We start from the raw sequence: 12,671 nt of genomic DNA, 5'->3' as shown, positions 1-12,671 counted from the left end.
TAAAATACAGATTTATGGAGCCACTACACAAATACAGTCATGTTTTGTTAGAAACAGAGTAAGTAACGTGCATTTCTAGTGAATGCCTTTGGCACCTCGTGCGTGTGCGCGTGCGTGCGTGCCCTGGGGCTTGAACACAGGGTCTCTCTCTCTTTCACTTGGCTTTTCTGCTCCAGGCTGGTGTTCTAGCACTTGCGTCACACCTCCACTTATACCTATCATTATTCAATTAAAAACAGTATTCTATTGTGTGGATATATATATATATATATATATGTATGTACGTATGTATCACAATTCCCCCTATGGATAGATTTTTGTGTTGTTTCCAGTATTTGGCTGGTAAAAATAAAGGTGCCAGGAACATTCGCAAACATTTAAGAAAGATTGGGTGGCTGGGGATATGGCCTAGTGGCAAGAGTGCTTGCCTCGTATACATGAGGCCCTGGGTTCGATTCCCCAGCACCACATATACAGAAAATGGCCAGAAGTGGCGCTGTGGCTCAAGTGGCAGAGTGCTAGCCTTGAGCAAGAAGAAGCCAGGGACAGTGCTCAGGCCCTGAGTCCAAGCCCCAGGACTGGCCAAAAAAAAAAAAAAAAAAAAAAAAAAAGAAAGAAAGAAAGATTGGGAGGCCATGAAATTCTGCAATCTATCTAGTCCTACTTTCTCTCTCTGTCTGAGCGAATAAAAGATCTTTATTCTGACCACTTCAGAAGATATGGGGGAGGGAATTTGCTCTGGGCAAAAACTGTAAGACCCTATATATGAGAGAGGGAGGGGGGCCTAAAAAAATACAGAGAATGCTTGCTCCTGTTTTCCCAAATGGTTTGGTTTGCTCACTCCTGATTATTTCCCTAGGTGGTAATGTTTTTGTTAGTTTTTTTTTTTTAACTCCAATCATGTGGTTTTTGCCTTTGTGCTAGTTGTACTCAGCTAGTTGTACTCAGGGCTGCAGGTACTTTCAGTCTGCAGCTTTCTAGTAGACTCCCAATTTGACCCTTTAAAGTGTAGCTTCTCGTTATCTCCCTGATCAAATTCCCATTTAACAATTACCCCCCCCCCCCCAAAGATACAATTAGTTCAAACACATAAGTAGATCAAACCTAATGCTACTTGGAGAAAAGTGTCATAAAAGGCTCTGGGTAAACCCTAAACACAAGCATCTGATTTCTCTCCTTCACAACCCATTAAAACTATGGTAAAGAAAGACGAGCACAAGGAAAAGGACCAGGGGAAGCTAGGTAACTTAGTTCACTGCAGAAAGCCAAACCTTAAACAGAGTGAGAAAAGCTAAGCAAAATCTACATTGGAGTGGGAGGAGGTGGAAGAAAGCCTCCAGCAAAGCCAGTGAGTTAGATGGAGCCCAGGCCCATTGCCCGCCCCCTCACCCGTCCCCTCTACCCCCTGGCTTGCAGGGATCTTAACATGGGTCACTACACACTGAGGGCTTCCCAGTGCTTTATCCTTACATCCCTAGCTAGTCTTGAATGCCGAAATTCCTGCTTTCCAGTCCCACTTGGCTCAGCAGCTCTTACACAACCCAGCTCAGGAGAAAGCGTGCAGGTGGATGACACCTTTCCATGCAGCAGCTTTTCCCTTCTATCCCTGGGTTCGTGGCTCTGCAGTGTTCTGACAGGCCTCCAAAACTTTCCAGGGTCAAACTTCCCACTCATGATTTATGACATTAATGATATTATAGCGCCAATATCACATCCATCCGTTTTCCCCTCCCTCCCTCTCCCTCTCCCTCCCTCCCTCCCTCCCTCCCTCCTCCCTTTCCTTCTTTGTGGGAGTGTTTTTGCTGCTACTGGGACTTGAACTCAGTACCTGAGTGCTGTCCCTTAACTCTTTCGCTCAAGGCTAGATCTCTACCGTTTGAGCCACAGCTCTCCTCTCCAGCATTTTTATTTTTATTTATTTATTTTTGCTGCTTAACTGGAGATAGAAGCTCAGACTTTTCTGCCTAGGCTGGCTTCCAACCATGATCCTCGGATCTCGGCCTCCTTAGTAGCTAGGATCACAGGCAAGAACGATAGGTACCAGGATAAAGGTTCAAAGGATAAAGACCTACCGTGTGCTGAGGGGGCTCTAGCCCTCTTCCTTGCCCACACCATTTCTAAGGCCTCCCTCCAACTGCCAGAGTCAGCGCCCACCTCTGGGCTAACTGCAGACCTGCTTTTGCCTCGGGGGACCTAGCTTTTCCTCTGTTCGTCACACGAGAAGGACTGAGAGAGGACCACAGTGCCAGCCTTTCCTACTAAACAACAGCAGCCGGCTGGAGACCTTGGTGCCAGGTCCAGGAACCTCCTGCCTCTCCTTCCAAGGCGCCTCGGAGGAAGACCTCGTCCTCTAAAACCCCGCCCACGCCCCGCCTAGGGGCGGGGCAGCCACCCGGGCATGCTCACTACCCCGCCTCTGATTGGTCACTGAGGCGGAAGCTTGCCGTGGGAACGTGTGGGGTTCTCCCAAGGTGCGCCGCGCTCCTGTCATGGCTGCCTCCTGGTGCTTGTGTCCGCACATGGGGCGCTAGCTCTGTGGGGTTCCTCACGGTAGCCGTAGCCGCTGGATTGCCGCGATTTGGGGCCCTCCTCCTTTGCCTTCTGGTCCTATCCTGTGACGCTTTCGTAGGACCCTGTTGGGGCTGCAGCGGTGTCTGGTGTGATGTGGACCCCGGAGCTGGCTGTGCTGAGGGGCTTTGCCCCTGAGGCCGAGAGGCAGCAATGGAAGCGGGAGGGGACTTCGGGACCAGGTGAGGGGACCTCGGGCCAGGTGCGGGGACATCCGGTCCAGGGGAGAGGCGCATACTTGTCAGCCTGCCAGACTTAGGCCAGCCTAGGAGCCGGGAGGACCGAGGATGCCCGGCGGATTTTCATGCCTTCGGTCCTCCACCACACGACCCACTCCAAAATCCAGGTTTGGGGTAATCGAGCCCTCGACATAGTGGGCGGGGCCTCAGCCCAGGTGCGATTCTTTACTAGAAATTTCTGGCTGCCCAGGTTTGGTAATAACAGTGGCAGTGAATAGCACTGAATGTGTCATTCTTAGTCTGCAACGTTTATTCAGTCATTCCATCCCTGTGATATAGACTGCAAGGTAGATACTATTATTAAGACTGTTCTGTAGGTGGAGACGTCCTGGAGCAGATGAGTTAAAAAATTTATTCAAAATTAGGGAGCCAGAAAAGCTGAAAGGAGACAATAAAGATGTAATTCTTGTGAGCTGTGTACATTTACCGATAGAGTGAGAGGAAGAAGGCACATTTGCTGCTGTCATATATAGGCAGGTCTGGTTGTGGGATTTAGGCTTCATCCAGAAGAGAAAACAAGGAACAGCATCTAAGAAGAATGTGTGTGTGTGTGTGTGTATGTATGTGTGTGTGTATGTGTGTATAAGAAGTAGCAGGAGGGAGGAGGTTTATAGTTCAATGGTTATATCTGGTGGTCTGGAAAAGTTTTGAGAAAGGTGAGAAGAGGTAATTTTGTATTTCTTTATTTTTAGGTACTGACAAGTGAAGAAAAGTTTAGCAGGAAAATTGTAAGAGCAAAATATGTTAAAGCTGAAATGTGCCTGGGGAATATGAAGGAATAGGGGGTGAGCCAGATTTATAAGGAAGACTAGTGAGAGTAGCAGGAACCAGCTTGTGAAAAGTCCTAGGATCCTGACTAAGGACACTTCTGCTATCAGTTGGAATCTGCGAATTTCCCAGCAGAAGGGCAGTAGTACCTATTATATTATTATTAATTTTATTGGTATCATATCCACTTTGCTGCTCATACTCAGAATAGGCCAGCCTCTAATTCTAGAAGAGGCAATGTTTCTAGAGGGCGCAGTACATTGTAATTAATGTACAGCAATCATTCTAAGTTTATACTTTTTCTTTTGGTATTTCAAATGGTATTTAGCTCATGGATTATCCTTTAGAGTATGAAAACATGTTTTTAGCTTACTGGGACTAATTTTTTATATTGCAGAGAGTGGATCTTTCTTACAGTTGCTGTTAGAAGGGAGCTATGAGACCATATTGTTACATTCAATGACTCAAAATATTTTAAATTCAACAATGGCAACTGAAGAAAAGATTGACAGCTACCTGGAAAAACAGATAGTCACATTCCTGGATTGCTCTTCAGATTTGGATGAAACAGAAAGGTAGAATTTTAATTGAAAATTTCATAGAGAAATAGACTTGAATACATGTAGTAGCACTTTGACATATAGACATGAAATATTATAGGAAATGTCCATGTAAATGTCAAGAATACATGTAATCAGCACCTTCTAAGGCACTGGTGTTGCTATTGTTGAAAAGCCTGGACTCATACCAGTCACCTGTGCAAGGTTACTTGTCCAGAAGATCATCTACAATGAAGAAATAAAGGATAAAAGAGTTTTGTACACGACACAGGCACATAATTAAATGATAACTGACTCCTTTGAGCTTCCAGATGCTTAGGTCTGGTAGGTTTTGACCACAGACAAAATGTTAGATCTTATTTCCTTTTGGCTTAAACACATATCCCCTTGATCTTTTTATTTCTAGATATCTGAGTGATATGTCTACATACCTTTATTATGTTGTAGATTGTTTTGGGGGAAGTTATAGAACTTCATGTTCTTATTGTAGAACCTATAGTTTATCTTCTTCCATTACAGTTTATGTAAATTTATTATTTGGGTGGGGGGTGGTAGTCCTGGGGCTTGGACCCAGGCCTGAGCACTGTCCCTGACTTCTTTTTGCTCAAGGCTAGCACTCTACCACTTGAGCCACAGCACCCACTTCTGGCTTTTTTTGTGTATGTGGTGCTGAGGAATCGAACCCAGGGCTTCATGCATGCTAGGCAAGCACTTTACCACTAAGCCACATTCCCAGCCTCTAAAATTCTTTTTGAGGAAGTTCCTAGGAGTCATAGAAGAGAGTGTCATGTTCTCTTCATAATGAAACTCTGGGATTCCGCAGCTGTTTATTTATTCCCTGTCCATAAACTTAACTAATTTTAAAAAGCCACATATGAATCTTACTTGCAATATTGGACATTGCAGATCTAAATTGTCTTAAGTCCCAGAATTCTTTTTTGTTAGGACTCAAGGATGGTTTGTTTCAGTTAATGTCACTTTCGTATTTTTTTCTATTCAGATTTTTCACTTATTTTATTTTGTTTTATTTTAAATTAATAGGGCTTTCTATTTCTTAATAAAGCTGAAATGAAATTATTTATGATCCTAGTTTATACCTGTTTTCTTAACCATTCTTTGTACAGACAACAGCTTGTCTTCCTGCTTGGTGTGAGCAGTTTGCAGCTCTTTGTCCAGAGCAACTGGACGGGCCCTCCTGTGCATGCGTACCCTCAGGACTTTTTGTCTTTTCTCTTGTTCCAGCCATTTAATGAGGTATGTTTCTCAACAATACCACATACAGCCATTAGTCTATTAGGGTTTGGGTTTTTTTTTTTTTTTTGGTGGATCCTGGGCCTTAAACCCTGGGCCTGGACTCTGTCCCTGAATTTTTGTTTTGCTTAGGGCTGGCACTCTACCACTTTGAGCCACAGTGCCACTTCCGGTTTTCTGGTGGTTAATTGAAGCTAAAAGTCTCACAGACTTTCCTGCCCTTGCTGGTTTTGAACAGTGACCCTCAGATTTTAGTCTCCTGAATAGCTGGGATTATAGGTGTGAGTCACTGGCACTGGCTGAGAAATTATTCTTAAGGGAATTGATTTCCCTTTGCTTTGTCTATCTTACTGAACTATAAACAATTCTCTTTAAGATGGACCTTCCCCAAACCTCTGGCGGAGAAAGATGAAAGGAGTGATAATAAATCAAGATCCATTGCACTCATAAGTTGATATGTTGAATTGTACCCCCTTTGTACAAGTACTGAAAGATGGTGAAAATATAATTTTCTTAAAAAAGGATCTCAGGGGGAATGTGAGGGTTTTGTCACAGAGGAAGAGGACACAAATAGGTATCTTTTCTCCTGTTGGGGCACCACTCGGAGGTCATGTGGTCATTCACTCACTTACTGTATTCCTTGCCTTATTTGTTAAACAAAGGACACTGTCTGTGATGCTAGTACCCAGGTTTCTGTGAGTAAGAATTTCTTTTCACTATGTTGTGGCAGCTGTGTACATTCTATAGTCCACATTTTATAAACACAGATGTGGAAAATCTCTGTTCAGAGGAGTAGATTTCTCAAAGACATCCTGCTTTTCACCTCTGATCTATAGTTCTATGAGTACTCAGTTTATTTATTTTCTTTTTCTCATCTCAGATTTTTCATATATGTGACTGAACTCCTGATGAAGTTCTTGTGTTTGTACGTCATTTACCCAGGGTTAGACTGGGTCTTGCTCTCCTAGCCCAGGCTGACCTCAAATTTGTGATTCTTCTGCTTGGCACTTTGTAATAATCTTTGCCAGCTAGTGAGGCCTAATTGAAATGTAATCTAAATCCTGTTACAGACTACTTACCGATATGCTATTTTATTGCAACTTTTCTTCTTTGTGCCAGTGCTGGGGCTTGAATTCAGGGCCTGGGATCTGTCCCTGAGTCTCTCTGTGATTAAGGCTAGAGATTTACCACTTGAGTAACAGTATCACTTCCAACTTTTTCTGTATATGTGGTATTGAGGAATTGAACCCAGGGCTTCATGCATGCTAGGCAAGCACTCTACCACTAGCTACATTCCTAGCCCATGCCAATTTTGGAAATGATAAAATATACATTACACTTTGCTGTGTTATTCATCATCTACCACTTGAGCACAGTGCCACTTCTGCCCTTTTCTGTTTATGTGGTTGGTACTGAGGAATTAAACCCATAGCTTCATGCAAGCTAAGCAAGCACTCTACCACTGAGCCACATTCCCAGCTTCTGATATGGTATTTTATTGTAGGTAAGTCTATGAAGTGATGGGACTACTTCATTGCTAGCATTTTCTTCCCTATTTCTTCTTCTTTAAAAAAAAAAATGTGGGGCTGGGGATATGGCCTAGTGGCAAGAGTGCTTGCCTCGTATACATGAGGCCCTGGGTTCAATTCCCCAGCACCACATATACAGAAAATGGCCAGAAGTGGCGCTGTGGCTCAAGTGGCAGAGTGCTAGCCTTGAGCAAGAAGAAGCCAGGGACAGTGCTCAGGCCCTGAGTCCAAGCCCCAGGACTGCCCCCCCCCCAAAAAAAAGTGTTATTATAAAGGGGATGTACAGAGGGATTACAGTTATATAAGTCAGGTAATGAATACATTTTTTTTGTCACCCCTTCCCTTGCTCTCTCCTAGCTTTTCCCTCCCATATCCACTGACAAGTTGTATAGTTCATTTTCAACATAGTGTCTATGTCTAGTAAGTCCACTGCTTCATTTGTTCACCTTTTACCCCTCTATTTTTGTGTTCCCCCTTACTCTCCCAGACACAGATAAACAAATAAGACAAAAAAAAAACACCAAAATAACACCAAAGGGAAAAAAACACTTGTTTCCATCTCCTGGAGTTCATTTCAATAAATATTTTATATGATTAGAGGCACATAGGCATTTCACCTTTGTGTTCCTCCCCTAAGAGTTTCCCTATTTCTTTTTTTTTTTTTTTTGCCAGTCCTGGGCCTTGGACTCAGGGCCTGAGCACTGTCCCTGGCTTCTTTTTGCTCAAGGATAGCACTCTGCCACTTGAGCCACAGCACCACTTCTGGCTGTTTTCTATATATGTGGTGCTGGGGAATCAAACCCAGGGCTTCATGTATATAAGGCAAGCACTCATGCCACTAGGCCATATTCCCAGCCCCCCTATTTCTTTTTGTTGGTCATGGAGCTTGAACTCTGGGCCCAGGCACTGTCCCTGAGTTCTTCATTTGAAGGCTAGTGCCCTGTCACTTGAGTCATAGCACCACTTCCGGTTTTCTGGTGGTTAATTGGAGATAAAATTCTCACGAGCTTTCCTGCTTGGACTGGCTTTGAACTGTGATCCTCAGCTCTCAGCCTCCAGAGTAGCTAGGATTACAGGTGTGAGCCACTGGTGCCTGGGTTGCCTATTTCTTTAGTTCTGTTCCATCCCCCCCCCCCCCCCACAGGATCTTGCTTTTGCCATGTTACTTGGTGTGGGACTTAAAAACAGGCTCAAGTGATCCTACCTCAGCTGGGACTGCTAATGCATACATTGCAGCTGGTTCATCTTTACAGTTGTGATCTGGCTTCTTTAAAGTTGAAGCTTCCTCTCTTTTGGGGCAGGTTTGATTTGTGGATTTCTGAGGGCATTTGAGCTATTATGATTGTGTGCTGTCAGTTGCTCTGTCATAATCTAGTGTCCTTATTTGAGAGCTGAATTGACTGGAAATTGTGTGTGTGTGTGTGTGTGTGTGTGTGTGTGTGTGTATGTGTGTTGTCATGCAGAGGTTTGAACTCAGGGCCTTGAACTTGCTGGTCAGGTGCTCTACCACTTGAACCATGATCTTAGCCTATATATATATATTCATAAACATATAAAGATGAATCCTTGTTAAATTCTGTCATATTAATTTACAAATCTTTTTCAGGTCAAAGAACTAGACACAGTTGTCCTGAACCTTCTCGTTCTAGATGGTGAATCAATTTACAGCCTGACTTCAGTGCCTGTTCTGCTGTTAGTAGCTCATATTATCTTAGTGAATGTAAGACACAAGCTGACAGCTATCCAGGTAAGACAGGGAGAGCATTCATGAGATCTGTAACCTCATGTGACTCTTGTGCCTATTAGCATCAGGTTGATACTGGGAATATCTTGGCATATTTTGGTCTGTGTTTTGACTGTCCTAGGGCTTGAACTCAGAGTCTCATGCTTGCTAGACAGAGGCTATTCCACTTGATTATTCTTTATTTCTTCCAGTGATTTAAAAATGTAAAATATGTTGTGGTTTTGGGTGCTGCAATATCCATCTATAGACACAGTATTTTGAATGGTAAAATATAGACACGATTTGTACTATATAGGGGCTTACTTTCCAAAGCATTTAAGCTTACACCCTGAATTAGTTATTCTAAAGAGAGGACAGCTGGAAACTAGTGGACTACTTGTGCAATTCTAGCTACTTAGGAGGCTGAGATTGGAGGATCACAGTTCTAAGCCAGCCAGGTAGCTCAGAAAAGTCTGTGAGACTCTTATCTCCAATTAACCACTAAAAAGAGAAGTGAAGCTATGATTCAAGGTGGAGCCTCAGGACCAGCACCAAAAAACAAACAAACAAAAAAACAGAAAAGAAAAGAAAAGAGTAGCTAGGAAGGGAAGCTTCTGATGGCAATTCCTTCTCTTTCTCTCTTTCTTTCTGCCAGTCCTGGGACTTGAACTCAGGGCGTGGGCACTGTCCCTGGCTTCTGTTTGCTCAAGGCTAGCACTCTACCACTTGAGGCACAGCGCCACGTCCAGCTTTTTCTGTGTATGTGGTACTATGGAATCGAACCCAGTGCTTCATGCACGCTAAGCAAGCACTCTACCACTAAGCCACATTCCCAGCTCCTGATGGCAGCTTTCATGAGAATCAGAATTAGTTGTGTTACAGTGATTTTTTTTTTTATTGTTATAAAGGTGATATGCAGAAGGGTTATAGTTACATAAGTCTGGTAATGAGTACGTTTCTTTTTGGACAGTGTTACCCCTTCCCTTGCTTTCTCCTTGTTTTTTTCCTTCCGTCCCCACTCGCAAGTTGTAATACAAAGATTTTGAGCAGATAGTTGTCACATTTCTTAGCAAATATGAGTTAGTCTTCAAATGAATAAAAGTATTTTTTCTCATGTTGATCTGAGTTGGATAGCCCTACAGATTGTTCTAACAAAGGTAAAAGCCTTTGCTTTGTGCAATTAGTAAAGAATGAGTGAGTAAATCCATTTTAGGTTTTATCAGCTGAATAATCATAATATTAATATATTAAGCACAATTTGAAGAATCTCAACAATTTAGGAGCATTAGTAACCATGATAAATGCTGCTGGTAGGTTTTGAGAGGTGTTACCTCATCTCTTGCCAGATGCTAACAACTTTGACTTCTGCTTAAAAACTTGTTTTCGTGTAATTTATCATGATGCAAAAATCATTCTGTGATGACATTTTGACTTTCAGTGGAAACATTATTCTTTTTGTGATAATTTTTTCCTTTGTGTCTTTGCTTATCATTTTTTTTTTTTTTTTTTTGGCCAGTCCTGGGCCTTGGACTCAGGGCCTGAGCACTGTCCCTGGCTTCTTCCTGCTCAAGGCTAGCACTCCGCCACTTGAGCCACAGCGCCGCTTCTGGCCGTTTTCTGTATATGTGGTGCTGGGGAATCGAACCTAGGGCCTCATGTATCCGAGGCAGGCACTCTTGCCACTAGGCTATATCCCCAGCCCTTTGCTTATCATTTTAATGATGCTATTTAAAATGAAGCTAAAATGATAATGAAGCAGCATCACATACTAATTCAAGATAATTTCAACCTTTGAAAATATTAGTTTTATTTTCAGTGCTGGAGAAATGAACCCACCTAAAGCATGCTAGGCAAGTGCTGTACCACTGAGCTAGACCTCTGGCTTCATTATATATTGATTTTTAATTTTGCTGGGCACCGGTGGTTTACACCTACAAACCTAGTTACTCAGGAGGCTGAGATCTGAGGATCATGGTACAGAACCAACTGGGGTAGGAAAGTCTGTGAGACTTATTTCCAGTTAATCACCAGAAAACCAGAAGTAGAGCTGTGACTCAAAGTGGTAAAGCACTAGCCTCAAGCAAAAAAGCTCAAGGATAGTGCCCTGAGTTCAAGCCCCATGACCACCCCTTCCCCCCCCCCAAAAAAAAAAAGATTTTTTTGTGTGTGATATAATTCTTTTTTTTTTTTGCCAGTCCTGGGGCTTGGACTCAGGGCCTGAGCACTGTCCCTGGCTTTTTCCCGGTCAAGGCTAGCACTCTTCCACTTGAGCCACAGCGCCACTTCTGGCCATTTTCTGTATATGTGGTGCTGGGGAATCGAACCCAGGGCCTCATGTATACGAGGCAAGCACTCTTGCCACTAGGCCACATCCCCAGCCCCTGTGATATAATTCTTAAGAAATATATCGGGGGCTGGGAATGTGGCCTAGTGGCAAGAGAGCTTGCCTCGTATACATGAAGCCCTACGTTCCATTTCTCAGTACCACATTTATAGAAAATGGCCAGAAGTGGCACTGTGGCTCAAGTGGCAGAGTGCTAGCCTTGAGCAAAAGGAAGCCAGGGACAGTGCTCAGGCCCTGAGTTGAAGTTCCAGGACTGGGGAAAAACAAAAACAAAAAACAAGAAATATGTCATATTGTCTATGATGATATTGTGGCACTACAGATTTAATACTAGTAATGCACATGCTGAGTAAAATGTTCATCTTTCAAAGCAGATTGCAGCTCTTGCTCTGTTGCTTTATGCTAGACAGATTCTGAGAATATCTACTTCCTTATTTATAAGGTAGGGTGAATCAGTACATTGATGGGGTGACCTTGACTACCATGCTCATCCCGCTATCTGTGAGGTTCTTGACCAGTGTGACTCTCACTCAGACTGTTCTGTAACCAGGGGTAGAATTAGAAGAGAGTCAAGAAATTGATTAAAATAAGGTTTTTATGAATACCTCAATGTTTCAATAAAGTAGTTCTTGACAAGTGAAAAAGGGCACTTACATTGTCTAGGGAAGAAACAAGCTGCTTTTTATGTTTGCTCTGTGGTCTCCTCCCCGTGGAATGCTTTTGGCTTAAGAGTTAAAATATGTAAGTCATATTTTTAAGAGTGCAGCCTCTTATGTCATGGATTTCCTTAAAAGGGTAATCTTTTCCACTGGAGCCATCTAAATTCCTTAGGAAAGGAGAGAATAAGCTGCCAGATCTGCCTCACTTGTTGCTAATGGCAGATAAGGATAGATAACAGAAATATAGGGTAACTTCACTAGCCTTAGTGAAAAGGACCCTTCAGGGAAGAAAATTAAAAATGTCTGGAAGCTAGGTGCTGGTGGCTCACGCCTATTATCCTAGCTACTCAGGAGGGTGAGGCCTAAGGATCATAGTTTGCAGCTCGCTTGAAAGTCCATGAAGCTCTTATCTCCAGTTAACCACCAAAAAGCTGGAAGTGGACCTGTGGGTCCAGTGGTAAAGCTGTGGCCTTGAGCATAATGGCATAGGGACAGTGCCCAGGCCAAGTTCAAGCTCCAGGGCTGGTACATACACAAAAAAGACTGGCCATGTCTTTTATGTTAGCTACGTGTGCCTTTCCCTAAGTGGATGGAGGAAACAATAATTAGAAAGGACTTTGTTGTGTTTGCATCCTGGTTCCAGCAGTTGTGGGCAGCCGTTGAGATTCCCCCCTTACTCAAGGAAAAAATGGCGCTTATGTAAAACAGTGCTTGTAATAACAAGGTACAAGATATATGCTCTCTGTCTCTGTCTCTGTCTCTGTTTCTGTCTCTCTCACACCCATATAACAGATGTGAGCCACTGGTGAAGGCTGGGTATGATCTATTGCTAATAGGTATTGCTGTTAAAAAAGGAAAATTAATTTCTTGTATATGTAATATTATTGAGGCTAACATAATTACAGTTACTTCAAATGATGCAGAAGTACTCATTTTTCACACGTGAATGAGCCAGTCAAAAATACCTATTATATCTTGCACATATATAAACATGTATAGAGGAAAGTGTATCAGCTTTTGGCATGGATAT

At 43.0% G+C, this 12,671-nt stretch overlaps 1 protein-coding gene across 2 annotated transcripts in view; it reads left to right on the top strand.

Moving 5' to 3' along the window:
• The first annotated feature begins 2,460 nt into the window (after positions 1 to 2,460).
• Positions 2,461 to 12,671, top strand: part of Ttc27 (tetratricopeptide repeat domain 27) — a 116,616-nt gene continuing 106,405 nt past the window's right edge. The window contains exons 1-4 of one of the 2 annotated variants that reach the window (XM_048353166.1): positions 2,461 to 2,750; positions 3,973 to 4,150; positions 5,260 to 5,389; positions 8,522 to 8,662. In XM_048353166.1, the coding sequence (XP_048209123.1) occupies positions 2,663 to 2,750; positions 3,973 to 4,150; positions 5,260 to 5,389; positions 8,522 to 8,662 (537 nt within the window). In that variant the 5' untranslated portion in view covers positions 2,461 to 2,662. The remainder of the gene's footprint in view (positions 2,751 to 3,972; positions 4,151 to 5,259; positions 5,390 to 8,521; positions 8,663 to 12,671) is intronic. The other variant, XM_048353165.1, reaches the window with a different exon arrangement.

Source organism: Perognathus longimembris, chromosome 8, assembly GCF_023159225.1.
Source record: "Perognathus longimembris pacificus isolate PPM17 chromosome 8, ASM2315922v1, whole genome shotgun sequence".
NCBI classification, from domain to species: Eukaryota; Metazoa; Chordata; class Mammalia; order Rodentia; family Heteromyidae; genus Perognathus; species Perognathus longimembris.
Note: the sequence above shows the minus strand (reverse complement) of the source record. Positions and strands in the feature narration are given on the sequence as shown.